This window comes from Coturnix japonica, chromosome 3, assembly GCF_054131305.1.
Source record: "Coturnix japonica strain WE chromosome 3, WE-NBRP24, whole genome shotgun sequence".
Taxonomy (NCBI): domain Eukaryota; kingdom Metazoa; phylum Chordata; class Aves; order Galliformes; family Phasianidae; genus Coturnix; species Coturnix japonica.
Window position 1 is genome coordinate 62695611 of NC_140665.1, and position 14047 is coordinate 62709657.

Here is a 14047-nt window from a genome sequence, read left to right on the forward strand (position 1 = left end):
GGGGTTGGAAGGGACCTCTAGAGATCATCGAGTCCAACCCACCTGCCAAAGGAGGTTCCCTACACCACGTCACACAGGTAGGCGTCCAGGTGGGTCTTGAATATCTCCAAAGAAGGAGACTCCACCACCTCCCTGGGCAGCCTGTTCCAGTGCTCTGTCACCCTCACTGTAAAGAAGTTCTTCCATACATTTGTGCGGAACTTCCTATGCTGTACTTTCATCCCATTACCCCTAGTCCTATCCCCACGTACTACAACGGACTCATCCATTTACACTATCCTAACCAGGAGCTTCCTCTGCAAAAAAAGTCAGTGTGTGGCTATTTCTTTTACACGGATGGACTGCCTTTTCCATTGAACCTCTAAGTGCATGCAACAAGCCAAACTGGTAATTACACAATTACTGGTAATTACATCCACTTTCTGCCCTTGGACCCCTAATTTGTTCTATGTTCTCAAAAAAGCGCCATCCCACACCAAAACCCGGCTGCCCAAACAGGCACACAGAGAACACAGCACCTCTGGGGCGGTGCTTAAGGCGTGCAGCCACCAGGGCCCGCCCGCCGTAGCCGTGATGGGAGCGCGGCTTCCGGGCGCCGAATTGGAAAGCGGTCATGACGCAGTCGGTGGTGGTGCAGGGTAAGGGGCTGTGTGTTGTGGGGCCTTCCCGCTGCCCCCGGCCCTGCCTGAGCTCTGTCGCTCCTCTTTGCAGTGGGTCAGTGCGGGAATCAGGTGGGCTGCCGCTTCTGGGACCTGGCGTTGCGGGAGCATGCGGCTGTCAACAAGGTAACGCTGCCCGGGGGTGGCTGAGGGGAGCGGCCCCAACCTGTGTGCGGAGCTCTGTGCTTGTGTATCCCGGGTAACGCCGCTCCAGTGCTAACACAAGTGTCCGCACGTTGTTACCTGCTCCAGTCTGATCAGCTTTCTCGATGCTTTCCGTCCGGAGGAGTGCGGGCTGAGTCCCTGCAGGCCTTCATTACCAGGGTTGGGTAACACAGGGCCGTTAACTCATCACCTGGTGCCATGGCAGTACAGCAAACAAAGCCGTGCTGAAGCCTTTTAGGAGGAAATTTTTCGCACAGATAGTGGTGATGCACTGTCACAGGTTGCCCAGGGAGGTTGTGGATGCCCCATCCCTGCAGGCATTCAAGGCCAGGCTCTGGCAGCCTGGTCTGGTGGTTGGCCACCCTGCACATAGCAGGGGTTGAAACTGGATGATCATTGTGGTCCTTTTCAACACAGGCCATTCTATGATCAGCCCACCTTTCCTGCCCCATGCTTGTGCATGTGGTGCTGTCAGAGTCACTATGCTGTAAAGAGGGCACAGGATTATGCTAAGTGCTTTCAATGAAAGCACATCCTTCTTGGCATGATTACAGAGATACCAGCTCCTAACAGATACCTTCATTTAACAGGGGTGATAGTGAGTGAGCGGTCCTCAATGCCTTTTGCTGAAGTAGCTGTAAAAAGGCAACAGGTGGAGTTCTGTGTGTATTAGGAGTCTCTTAGTTAAGGTGTTTCAGAGGTCTTCCAAACTCTATGTAATGTATATATATATAAATGTTGGTTACATCCGCCTGGGAGGTTTTAATATCAACTGACTTCAATGAAATTCAACAAAGCTGCAGCAGGGATGGTTCAGGTTGGATATCAGGAAAAGGTTCTTCACCAGAGAGCGGCCCAGCACTGGCACAGACTACAGGGCAGTAGCCATGGCACCAAGCTTACCAGAGTTCAAGAAGTGTCTGGATGACACTCTTGAATGTAGGATTTGAATTTTGGGTGGTCTTGTGTGGAGCCAGGATTTGGACTGTGTGGTCTCTGAGTGTCTCTTCCAACTCAGGGTACTTTGGGGTTCTATGAAATTTTCCTTTTAATGCTGGATGGAGCTATAGAGTTTGGACACAGATGTTCTCCCAGTTTGGAGAGTGGGAAGTTTGACCAGTGACCTCCAGTCCACTGTAACCTAAGCTGTCCTGTGAAAAAAGAATACTTCTGATGTATCATCTCAAATTGTTTATTTCCAGAAAGGAATTTATGACGAAGCACTGAGCAGTTTCTTTAGGAATGTAGATACAAGGTAAGTCTTCTTATCTGGAAACTCTGTGTGGGTTTAACACAGCAAATTAACAACTCTAGCATCTCCTCTTAACCTAAATTAAAACTCCTTTTTTCACATCAGACATACATTGCAGTAGAAGATTGTTTCTTTTTCATTATATCTACTGCAGCAGTTAAATCACATTTTCCCTCACATAGGGAAAAATGGATAGTCAAGACCTGATAGTTTTTACCATTGCCAGTCAGGATCAGACTGCAAGCTCCCTGAATATTAAGCTAGCAACATTCACTGAAGGCTTGTAAATGGAATTATGTATAAGGTGGTCAGAAAAGGTCTTGTCCATTTTTAAGTCTGTTTTATCTGCCTTTTATCTGTAATTTGCTGCACAGAGCAGTGGCTGTGATTTATTTAAGTTGGCCTGTTCATACCATAGGAGCATTTCGTCATTACCTGCCTACCCAGTTACAAAAACTTCCAGTTTGCTGAAAAGAATGGAACAATTGGACACCTAGGTATTATTGTTATGTTCCAATTAGATAAAAAGCATTTGACCAGTGTTTGTTTCCTTCCATCACACAGCAAAAGCACAGCATGCGATTTTAACTAAAATGGCATTGAAATAGTGTTTTATCTCAGTTCTGTGCTAAACTGTACCACTTTTCTGAGCAATGAATCTAGGTGGGTTATCTTGTAAGGAAAGTCTATAAAAACACTGGCAGATCTAGACAGACTTTATCTTTTTTACTGATACTTATTAAATGGCATAGGATTGGAAGTTTTATGGAAGTTCTCTGATTTGTGACAGAGGATTTTACACTAGTACTAAAATAATGAGGGATCTGAGCATCCAGACTTAACTCTGCTGCCGATTGCGGTAGGTTGATGCTTTGGTTGCCAGTGAACTGCAGCATGGAAAGTAGGTTCTATTTAGTTAGTTTTCAAGTAAAAAATGTATTTTCATCTTTGCTAGAATTGGCCCTTAATTGCTGTCTGAAATCACTTATTTTCACACTTCGGTTACTATATTACAAATTCTTTTGTCCTTCCTTTTACTTTCTCATCAGGGAATATAAATCACTGCTGGCAGCTGAGGCTATTGGCATATGTTGTCAAGGGGTCTGGTTTTTGAGTTTAAAAGTTGCTTGGTTCAGTCTGCAAGAGTTCATCAACGTGATGATCTCTCTTACAAGTGCCCCACATAGACCTGTTTGAAGACAGAAAGTTCTGCCTTCCACTTGTACCAGCCACCTCCTCATGTGCTGTAAGAACACGTACTTTCTACAGTAGAGCTATTAATTTTCTAGAAACCAGATGCCAGAGCATTCAGGAAAGAGAACGCCTGAAAGCCTTCTGTATTCATGTTAGCAATGGCAAAAAGAATGGCTGTATAGGATGGCCGTGTAACAATAGCTATTAGAAACATCTTAGATCATACAAAATAATTACCCAGGTATGTAGTGAACACATGAATCACAGAATCACAGAATTGTAGGGGTTGGAAGGGACCTCTAGAGATCATCGAGTCCAACCCCCCTGCCAAAGCAGGCTCCCTACACCATGTCACACAGGAAGGCGTCCAGGCGGGTCTTAAATATCTCCAGAGAAGGAGACTCCACCACCTCCCTGGGCAGCCTGTTCCAGTGCTCCGTCACCCTCACCATAAAGAAGTTCTTGTGCACATTCGTGCAGAACTTCCCATGCTGTACTTTCATCCCGTTACCCCTAGTCCTGTCCCCACGCACTACTGAAAAGAGACCAGCCTCATCACTATTGCTCCCACACCTCAGGTAATTATAAACCTGGATCAAGTCCCCTTTCAGCCTTCTTTTCTCAAGGCTAAACAGACCCAGTTCCCTAAGTCTCTCCTCACAGGGGAGATGCTCCAGGCCCTTCACCATCTTTGTGGCCCTCCGCTGGACTCTTTCCAAGAGATCCCTGTCTTTTTTGTACTGAGATAATGAAGTGTGCTGATGGGCTAATTGTATAACACACTTGTCACGTTTGAGTGTTCCTGTGGTAAATTTAGGTACCCAAACATTATTAAATATAGAAGGTGATGTCTTACTTCAAAGTTTGTGCATATTTTATTCAGTCAGCAAGAACTGGTAGTTATAGGATGGGCTCAATAAAAAAATGCATGGCTTTATATGCAGAAAAGCATGTCTTAGATAATCCAGGGAGACTGTAAGGAGTACAGGGATTTTTGTCAGCAGATGAATGCAAGTGATTGAAAGTACAGGAGGTCATGAATGACCATGAAGACCAGTAAGAGAGAGATAAAGATGCGTTCTTTTTGTTTTGTTATTGTTTATTTTCTTTCCAGGTTGTATTAGTCCCTGAAGAGAAATAGAACTTACTCTGACTCTGGACTTGTACAGGGCTTGCATAGGCTGGAGTAACAAGTGTGAGTCCTGTAGGCTGCTGTGGGCCTATTGAATGTAGAATAGTAAAAGATGTACTTTTCTTTGCTTAAACTTAAGGTTGATTTGCCCCTAAACTAGGTAGATTGAGCCATCTTCCAGTGTCCTTTTTCTTTTCTTTTTCCTTTATTTTTTAAACAGTCTTGAATACAGTTAGACCAGAATAGATGTATCCTCTGAGTGCAAAGCACCAGCATTCATTATGGGAATCACAGAATCACAGAATGACCCGGGTTGGAAGGGACCTCAAGGATCATGTAGTTCCAACCCCCCTGCCTGGCAGGGCCACCAGACATACACATTTACTAGATCAGGTTGCCCAGGGCCCCGTCCAACCTGGCCTTGAACACCTCCAAGGACGGGGCATCCACAACCTCCCTGGGCAGCCTGTTCCAGGGCCTAACCACTCTCCTAGTAAAGAACTTCCCCCTAACATCCTACCTAAAGAAGTATGAAGAAGTATGGGAAGAAGTATGGTTTTATGCAATGCACAGCCCTCTGGATGATTCAGTACAACCAGTCCTGGAAAAAAGGCTGATAAAGCTGTGTCAGCACAGCATGACTTCTGAGTTAGTAAACCTTAGTGACAAAATAAGTCAGACACAGTGTGATACTGCTTTCAAGCCTGGAGCTGTACAACAGTGCTGTGCTTCCCCCATTGTTACTTGGTGCAGTGTGTTCCACTATGTGATGTAATATACCACATGCTAGGAAAAGGGATGTTGCTTTTGATTTTGGCAGTGCTTGTAGAGTTAGAGCAGAGGCTGTGTGGGAGAAGAAACTCTCCATGCTTACCTTTTTTATCCTTCTGAAGTACTGCTTAGGACATTTCTCGTTGAGATTGTATTCTGTAGCTGCATTCTTTGGGGAAAATATGATGCATGTTGTAGCAGGGTATGTTTGTTTACATTGTAACAATACTCTGAACAATAAAAATTAAGGCAGAAATTATATTCCAATATCTATTGCCTTATTTTCTATTACAGTTCTAAACCTGGAATGTTGTTGTTTTTCAGAAGTGCTGGTGATGGTCCGGATATTTACAAAGGAAAAATCTGTTCTTTAAAAGCACGAGTAAGGCAATTTGTGAAGGCTGTTCTTTTTACACCGCTTATTTATGTCTGATTGCATAGGGATTTTCCTAATACTCCATATGTTTTCAAGTGCTTTGAGTAGCAAAATTTCTAATAGTAACTTTATGGTTTTGGGGAGTTTTGCTTGTTTTTTAAAGTACAATTTTAATAAAACAATTGCAGACAGTACCAAGTATTTAAAAAATAATAATAAGGGATGTGGGTTTTTTTAACTCCTTAAAAGTGATTAAGAAGGAACAAAACCTGAAATGCACCTATTTTAATTCCTTTGCTCCTGAGTATTTGGGAAGAGTGTTTCTAAAATGCCAGCAGTTGCAGTATCTGAACTTGTGTGCTATTTGTTCATTAGCTAACAAAGCCGTCAAGGTGAACTTTACAAGTTGGTTAGCAACAACTCTCTGAAGCACAATAATAACAACGTACCTTTACTATTGCAGATGTTCTTCCTTTTTTTGTGATGATTTCAAAGAGCAGTTTGCTTACTGACCGAATTTCAATGCTTTCCTTTTTCACAGGCACTGTTGATTGACATGGAGGAGGGTGTGGTGAATGAGATTCTGCAGGGACCATTGAGAGATGTGTTTGATAGTAAGCAGCTTATCACAGATGTTTCTGGCTCAGGAAACAACTGGTGAGATCCTCCTCAGAGCAACTATAATTGGATAGCATTTGAAAAGGAAAATGATAACATTAGCATTCTGGTTCATTCTGCTGCACCTGGGGAGCTGCAGCACATTACCAGTGAACTTTGGAGTCACTGTTGCCTGGAGGAGGGCTTTGAAAACCATTTTACAGAAAGATAATTCTGCTGATAAATCATTTTGTCTGCTTTCTTTTTCCTTTTTCTTTTTCTACTTCTTTTTCTTTTTCTTTTTCTTTTTTTTTCTTTTCTGCTTCTTCTTTTTGATTATTTTTTACAAAAAAACCATGCTTTATATTTTTGTTTCTTTGGCATTCAGCTGCTTCCATTTCTCTGTCAGAGCCATAATCTAGTTTGGGACTGTGTGCTCAGCATGGAAATGATATACACTATATTGTAGATTTCAAAGTGTGGTGGGTGCTGGCATAGCTCAGATAAATTACATTATCAAAAAGTAAAATTCAGAAGAAAAAATAAAAAACATTAACATAATAAATTTCACATTTTCACTGAGATGTTAATGTATCTCTGATAATATTCAGTCCAGTTCAGGCTGAGAATCAAATGATTAGCAAATATACTGAAGATATATTGGGAACAGCCTCACCACCTAATAGCAGGTGAGTGTGCTGAGAATGATCTGTTTGGTTTCTTTGTCATTGATAGCAAATGACTCACACAGAACTCAGATAAAGATCAGAATGGTTGTACAAGGATGTCCTCATTGTTAACTGATGTAACTTTCAGTTCGCAGTTAGAATTTGATCATTCAGCATGGGTATCTATTTCCTTACTCATGTAAAATTATAATGCAGGCACAAAAGCTGTGAATTGAGTGATACTTGCATTCTCAAATTTAAAACCACATATCCCATGTTTCTGTGATGTAGTCACAGTTTTGCAGCTAAAAAGTTGTGGGTTACATCCAGCTCTGGACTCTGAATTATTAAGCAATACTATACAAAACATCAAAGAGAAGGGGCTAAATAAAATGAAAACTGGAAGATTGGTTGTTGGAGTGTTTGGGGTTTTTTTTAAAGTCCTTTTCTTATCTTCAGGGCTGTAGGTTACAAGGTGTATGGCTGTCAGTACCGGGAAAACATTGTGGAAAAGCTGAGGAAAACTGCAGAACATTGTGACTGTCTCCAGTGTTTTTTTATAATTCATTCTATGGGAGGTGGTAAGTATATTTTTCTTTGTTAGTATGGTTGCATCTGCCACAGGTAGATAAAAATGAAAACCTAAATCTTGGGGAAAAAAAGGTTGCTGTAATGATCTACATCATGAAGAATGCAGAATGAAATAACACAGTCTCATTAAGTGGACTTGTATCTGAGGAGCCCTAATTATGAACTTTTACTTAAGTAAGTGCTACCTAGAACTGAAGTACAGCTTAAATCTTAAAGACAAGGAAAGGCAGTGGGTGAATCAAGATAAATGAAAATACAAGAAGCTGAATAATAATGATCAGAAAAGCCAGTTGCCTCAGAACAGTGACATCATTGCTGCGATCAAGTTTTTAATAGTGGGGAGGTGTTTTCAGACAGGCTTTGTAGACATCTGATGTTGCTGAGCTTCCTTTCCAATTTAGATTTTTACATTTCCTTCTACACAGTTCTTTTTGCATTCACTGTAACTACTTTGTTAATAAATATGAAGGGAGAATCCTTCAGGTAAGAGAGATCTTTTCTGTATTGCCATTGAGCAGTCCTCTCCCAGAAACATGAAAGTAACAGGTATTATAAACAGTTATGATCTGGAAAAAGACACTGAAAGTAGCTCTAAGCATGATGCAAGAGTTTTATCAAGGGCCATTTTTGAGGTCATTTGCTTAATTTGAGAGGGAGTTTCCATTATAGAAAATTTGAACGTAATGCTATGTGCTTAATGCTAATGAGGAAAAGGGGCTATTATGTTTTAACTGGTGAATGAAAAAGCTTTATAAAAAATCCTCAAAATAATGTAGATGTAAATAATTTGGCTTGATTCAATATTTTTAAACAAATGTTTTATTTCAAGGTTGAAATTAAAGACATTAAAATGCCAGGAAAGGTCAGAGAAAGTCTGGTTACATATTAGGACTCTTGCATAAATGTTTAAGACTATAATTGTTTAAGAGGTGGTGGAGTTGCCATCCCTGGCAGTGTTCATGAAGCGTCTGGATAGGGAGCTAGGAGATATGGTTTAGTGGTTTTCTTTAGGTATGGTAAAGGAGGAAGGTTGGACTTGATGATCTCGTAGGTCCCTTCCAACCTTGTGATTCTATGATTCTATGACTATTCACTTCATTCTGTCTAGTTAAGTATCATTCATTTATCTATTTGTCTTGGGAAAAGGTTTTTTTTTTCTTTCATCCAAATAGCCCCTGCTGTCTTCAAAATGCTGGAACATACATAACATTGAAAAATAGTGTGTTTTCAACATATGAGACTTTTAATAGAGGATTTTTATTTTTACTTATTTACCTTTTTTCATTCCTTCTTCCTTCCTCCTTATTTTTAGGGACAGGATCCGGTCTTGGAACTTTTGTGCTAAATTTGCTTGAGGATGAATTCCCAGAAGTGTATAGATTTGTTACTTCTGTTTATCCCTCCGGTGAAGATGATGTTATTACTTCTCCATATAACAGTGTTCTGGCTATGAAGGAGCTTAATGAACATGCAGACTGTGTGCTACCAATAGAGAATGAAGTAAGGAATGACGTACTATTTCTGTCCATTTCTTTCTTATTAGATTGCACATCTCTGTGCACTGAGTACCAAGTCTTAAAAAGCTTCTTTTTAAGAAATCATAACTGAGCGCCTAAGTAACCTGCAGACTTTTGAAGTGAAATCACTTAAAAGATGCTCTATACCTTGTTTCCACCTGCAAAGTAGTCTGGAGTGATTTTTCTTTTTGTGTCTGATTTCAAGGTAAAAAAGTGAGATACTCCTGTTTACTGAGGTCAAGTCTTGCGGTGTTTTAGTGTCAGTTTGTGACCCTTGTGCTACAAGGGAAATAAGCAACTCATGATGTCAAATTCAAACAGACTTGGCTTTACTCTTTATCATAAGTATACCTGAGTGCACAGACAGAAGCAAAAGAAAATAAAATAGATTTAGAGAATGTTTTTGCTTTCTTAGGAATTATGTGTGTTTAAATATACTTCTTAGAGGATGAAGATTTTGAATAATTAATCAAAAGTCAGATTTCTGAGTCAAGCTATGTACATTTGTGACAAGGAAGGAACGGATGTTCAGGTTTATTTCAGCCAGTTGGAATTGGTCAGAAGTTGAACGTATGTGTATTAAAGTTGTAATGTTTGAATTGTCGTTACCATATCTTAGTTTTTTTCTTTAAGATTAACTGAAATGGAAAAACTGGGGTATGGAATTTGAATGTTCTGTGGATGAGACTTGCATGCTTTCTGTTTTTTTTTTTGTGTGTGTGTGTGTTCTTTCTCCTTTCAAAGTCTTTGTTTGATATAGTTAATAAAATTCATCAGATTGTCAATTCTGGGAAGCTGGGGTCAACTGTGAAGCCAAACAGCTTGGTAACATCAAGTGCAGGCGCTGCAAAAACTGTACAGGAGAAGCCGTTTGATGCAATGAACAATATCGTAGCCAACTTGCTGCTGAACCTGACAAGGTAAAGTCACAGATAACTCCTCTGTAAAAGTAGTATTGCTAGAGGCAGTGTGTGCTGCAAATATGTGTGCCTGCATCTGCCCAGTATTGTTTTCGATTTGATATTAATCATTTTAAGGACTAGTTCTTACAGTGATGAAAACTTGGAAGTGTTTGAAAGTATTCATATTGCAATGGTGTTGCTGTAGCTGTCTTAGAACTGAAGTGGGAAAAGGTTTCTGGTCTGAAGGTTGTCTTCCATTAGTGTTTAATAGTGCCCAGGGAAGTTAGAATTTGTAGGCCAATGATGTTATTTTATAAATACCATTTGACAGTTGTTCCTAAACTGTCTATTACTGTAAGGAATTATGTGGAAGCTTAGTTATATTTATATGTAATTATAGGTAAAAAATCTCTTGGACACTATTGTTTTACTGTTTTATTGCAGGGAACTGTTGAAATATATATTTAATGAATGTTGATGTTATAAAAGTAACTTCCTTAGTTTATAACTATTTTGTAACATCTGTTAACTTTTCAGCTCTGCTAGGTTTGAAGGTTCCCTCAACATGGATCTTAATGAAATCAGTATGAATTTGGTTCCATTTCCTCGACTTCATTACTTGGTTTCAAGCCTGACTCCTCTGTATACACTGGCTGATGTTAATATACCTCCTAGAAGGTAAGAAGAAAATTTTATTGTGGAGACTTTACAGATGAAGCTTAATTTCTGATTCTTCTGTAGTTTCCATTAAAGTAAAATAAGATTCTATAGCAAAACTAAGGATAGAAGTCCTAACGGGCTGCCATGCTTGAAAATTCATCCTATTCATTTGGAGCACACATTTTTGTCCCTTTTCCCTTTAATGGTTGAGCCAGCAAACTTAAACTGCGTTTCTACTATGTCTGCTGGGAAACAGTTCTGCTGGGAACATCATATTTCTAGATATTGAACAGTACCCACACAATTAAGTTATTTTGATTGGTTTGAATCTTTTTGCTGTCCTACATGGTCCAAGATAAAACGTACCTTTATTTCTGTAGCCACTTGAATCCCAGGGGGTTGGACTCAATGATCTTTAAGGTCCCTTCCAACCTGCACGAGACTATGATACTATGATGATGATATGATTTCATGAAGTTTTAAACCCTGAAGGGTGGGTATTTTGAACTTTTGCATCCTGCATTAATAGAGCAGATAACTGTTTTTTTTCTTCACCTAGGTTGGATCAAATGTTTTCAGATGCTTTTAGTAGAGATCATCAATTAATTCGATCAGATCCAAAGCATAGCCTCTACCTTGCTTGTGCACTTCTTGTTCGAGGGAACGTGCAGGTCTCAGACCTTCGCAGAAACATTGAAAGGTTTGTAACAGCACACAAAGTAATGGTGTTATTTTTCATCTAAATATTTTTCAGTTGTCCAGTTTTTCAAATGAGGAATTTCAGTACCAAGTCTGTCTAACATTTTTCTTAATTGAAAAAAGGAAGAAAATGTAAATAGCTTTCTTAACAAGTTAGAGTAAGTCACGGCATTCTTTGATTCCCAAATAAAGGGAGCTGACTAGATGTGCCTGTTTTCCTCCTCCCACTCTTAATAATGTAAAAAAAGTGAAGGTTGGCCTTCCAGAGGGCTCCTGCTACTGTGGGATTTTGGAGGAATAGATTCTCTGCTTATGTTCACACTTAGTTTATACCCTTTGAGGCTATTGTGATCTACATAGTTGCAACAGGAAAGGTGGAACTGAGTATGGAATGGAGATTACAGGCAGATGGGTGCATCAGGGACAGTTCTGAGCATCAAAATAATTTTACCTGTATCAGGTAGACTCATCTCCACACAGTTACTAACTTACCTCTCTCATAAATGTGAGTGTTTGCAGTTGCTTTTATAGACATATGTGCTTGTAACTTTACTTTTCAAACCGTGACATATTAAATTAACAAAATGAAATTGGTGCCTACTGTGTAAATTTTAAATACGTGATGTTTCAGTCTGAGATCTAAAATGCCTTATTCAAAATACTAATTCTGACTGGCTTAGGTATGAAAGCTTCAAAATTAACCTTTTCAGACTGTTTGTTAGCAAAGGAAAGTCTGAATTTCTGCTCTCTATATAGAGGTAACTGTACACTTTCGTATCACAGGTTGAAGCCTTCCCTGCACTTTGTCTCGTGGAATCAGGAGGGCTGGAAAACTAGTTTGTGTTCAGTTCCTCCTGTGGGCCATTCCCATTCCCTTTTAGCTTTAGCAAACAACACCTGTGTGAAACCAACTTTCATGGAACTCAAGGACAGATTCATGAAGCTCTACAAGAAAAAGGTATGGCTGTGTTGTAAGTACGTCATCCACAACTACAAATCATAGCATCTTGGATTACAGGGAAACAAATTTAGAATCACAGGTCTGCTTAAACGTAATGTTCCAAGATTTTTAACTGTTATATCTATCAGGGAATCATTCTAACAGCTGCTGCTTAAAAAGAGTGAATCCCTTATTAACCCCTACCTACTGTGTGATATATTTACTTCTTCAGCCATGAACCAGTATCCAACAGATGTGCCTACCAGTTTGTTTAGGTGTACCAAAGACAGAATATGAAAAGATTAATGTGCAAGAAATCAGTAATACCAACTGCAATTGTACAAATTGATACTGAAGTTGTTAATTATGTAAGCAAGGGTCCTCATCGCATGCCTTCAAATCTACTTTATATGGTTCCTCAGTGCAGGTCAAATAATACTTTGTGAAACAAACTGATTATGTCATATGCCAGTAAAGGGAATAACGCTGAACTCATTATTCTCATAGGCTCATCTTCACCATTATCTGCAAGTAGACGGGATGGAGCAAGGTTGTTTTTCTGAAGCCATATCGTCCTTGTCCAACCTAATAGAAGAGTATAACGAACTGGATGCCACAAAAGGTGGGCTTAGGACAGACCCATCAAGACTGAAGATAGCTGTGTAAAGAACAACTGTGATAAAACAAAAAAAAACCAAAAATCCCCAAGCATCCAACTGCTTCCGTTAACCCAAATGAATGGCAGAGTGCTGCCTATCGTCATTCGCAAGTGAGACTGGGACAACTGCTTCCTCAGCTCTATGAGAAGTGTCACGTAAAGTGACAAGCCCAGCCTGCAGGAAAGATCTGAAAGCACCTAATTATGGCAAATATCAGTAACACTCTTCCAAACTGTAGAGTAAATTGACATACCATACACTGCAAAGAGAAGAAAGAGAAGTTGTAGCAGCCAAAAGAGAGAGCTTTTCCCAGACTCTGAGCTTACAGTGAACTAAAAGCAAGCCTTGATTCAAAGAAGAATTGCTATTGCTTGGTTTTTTTCCTTTAGTTGTTTTAAAAAGCAGCAATGAAGAGAAGAAAAGCTGCCGTACTCTTCAAAGATGAAAGCAATCCTCTAATGGAACTTGTTTCTTAAACTTTGCAGGTGAACAGTCATTTTGGAATGCTCTAAGCTATGTTGATAATTGAAAATGTTTTCACTTCATTGTTACACCCAGCTATACTAGAGTATTCTGACCTGGTACTAAGGTTTCGGGAAATTTACCAAAATGCATTTTCTTTGAAGTTTCATATTTGGAGTATTAATTAACATTATATTTATTGATTCATGTTTATAAATGGTGAATTGCACTTGATAATGAGATGATACAGAATACCTCTGAGTGAAAAACACACAGTAAAGGCTGGCAAATAAAGTTTCTGCGTTTAAAAAATGCAAGTAAAATAGATGTTTTAATATTTATAATTACCAAGGTAAGTAGATTGTTATATTACATCATATTAAGAACTTTTGCAGAACGTACTGCTATTTCATGTTTACTTTCCAACCTTGACCATCTTAGAACACAAAGGCTGGTGAACTGTTAAAAATCAGAGTGGGCCAATGCAGTGATCTAGAGCTTGAAATCCTTCTAGCAGAGGTTGAGTGGGTTTATAAGTAGGCACAATTCTCATTGCATGAGTCCAGAAATAGTCAATAAAACCTTGTAATAACATTTGTTGAGAGTTTTTGAGCATTCCAAATAGTCATTTCCTTCAGATGTTGTAGTTCTTTTATCTGTAGATGTCTTCTGATGTCTTCCTTTACCAAGGACATTGTTTATATTCAGAGCAACCGAGAAAGATTTATCTGCTGTAAAGAGCATTTTGGTCTTACAGTTAATTTATCCTGTTTACAGCAGCATTCATACATTTTGTCTTTGAA

At 39.4% G+C, this 14047-nt stretch overlaps 1 protein-coding gene across 5 annotated transcripts; it reads left to right on the top strand.

The window, feature by feature from the left end:
- The first annotated feature begins 597 nt into the window (after positions 1–597).
- TUBE1 (tubulin epsilon 1) lies at positions 598–13838 on the top strand. 5 transcript variants are annotated; one of them, XM_085541815.1, is made up of 12 exons: positions 598–638; positions 712–785; positions 2027–2079; positions 5468–5555; positions 6091–6206; positions 7274–7395; positions 8718–8905; positions 9667–9842; positions 10362–10502; positions 11044–11184; positions 11967–12141; positions 12631–13838. In XM_085541815.1, exons 1-12 carry the CDS (start codon positions 614–616, stop codon positions 12787–12789), a joined length of 1458 nt encoding a protein of 485 aa, XP_085397941.1. In that variant the 5' UTR covers positions 598–613; the 3' UTR covers positions 12790–13838. The 5 variants fall into 5 exon arrangements, with proteins under 5 accessions (XP_085397941.1, XP_085397942.1, XP_085397943.1 ...); XM_085541816.1 differs by having other exon boundaries at positions 5498–5555; XM_085541817.1 differs by lacking the exon at positions 5468–5555.
- Positions 13839–14047: the final 209 nt, after the last annotated feature.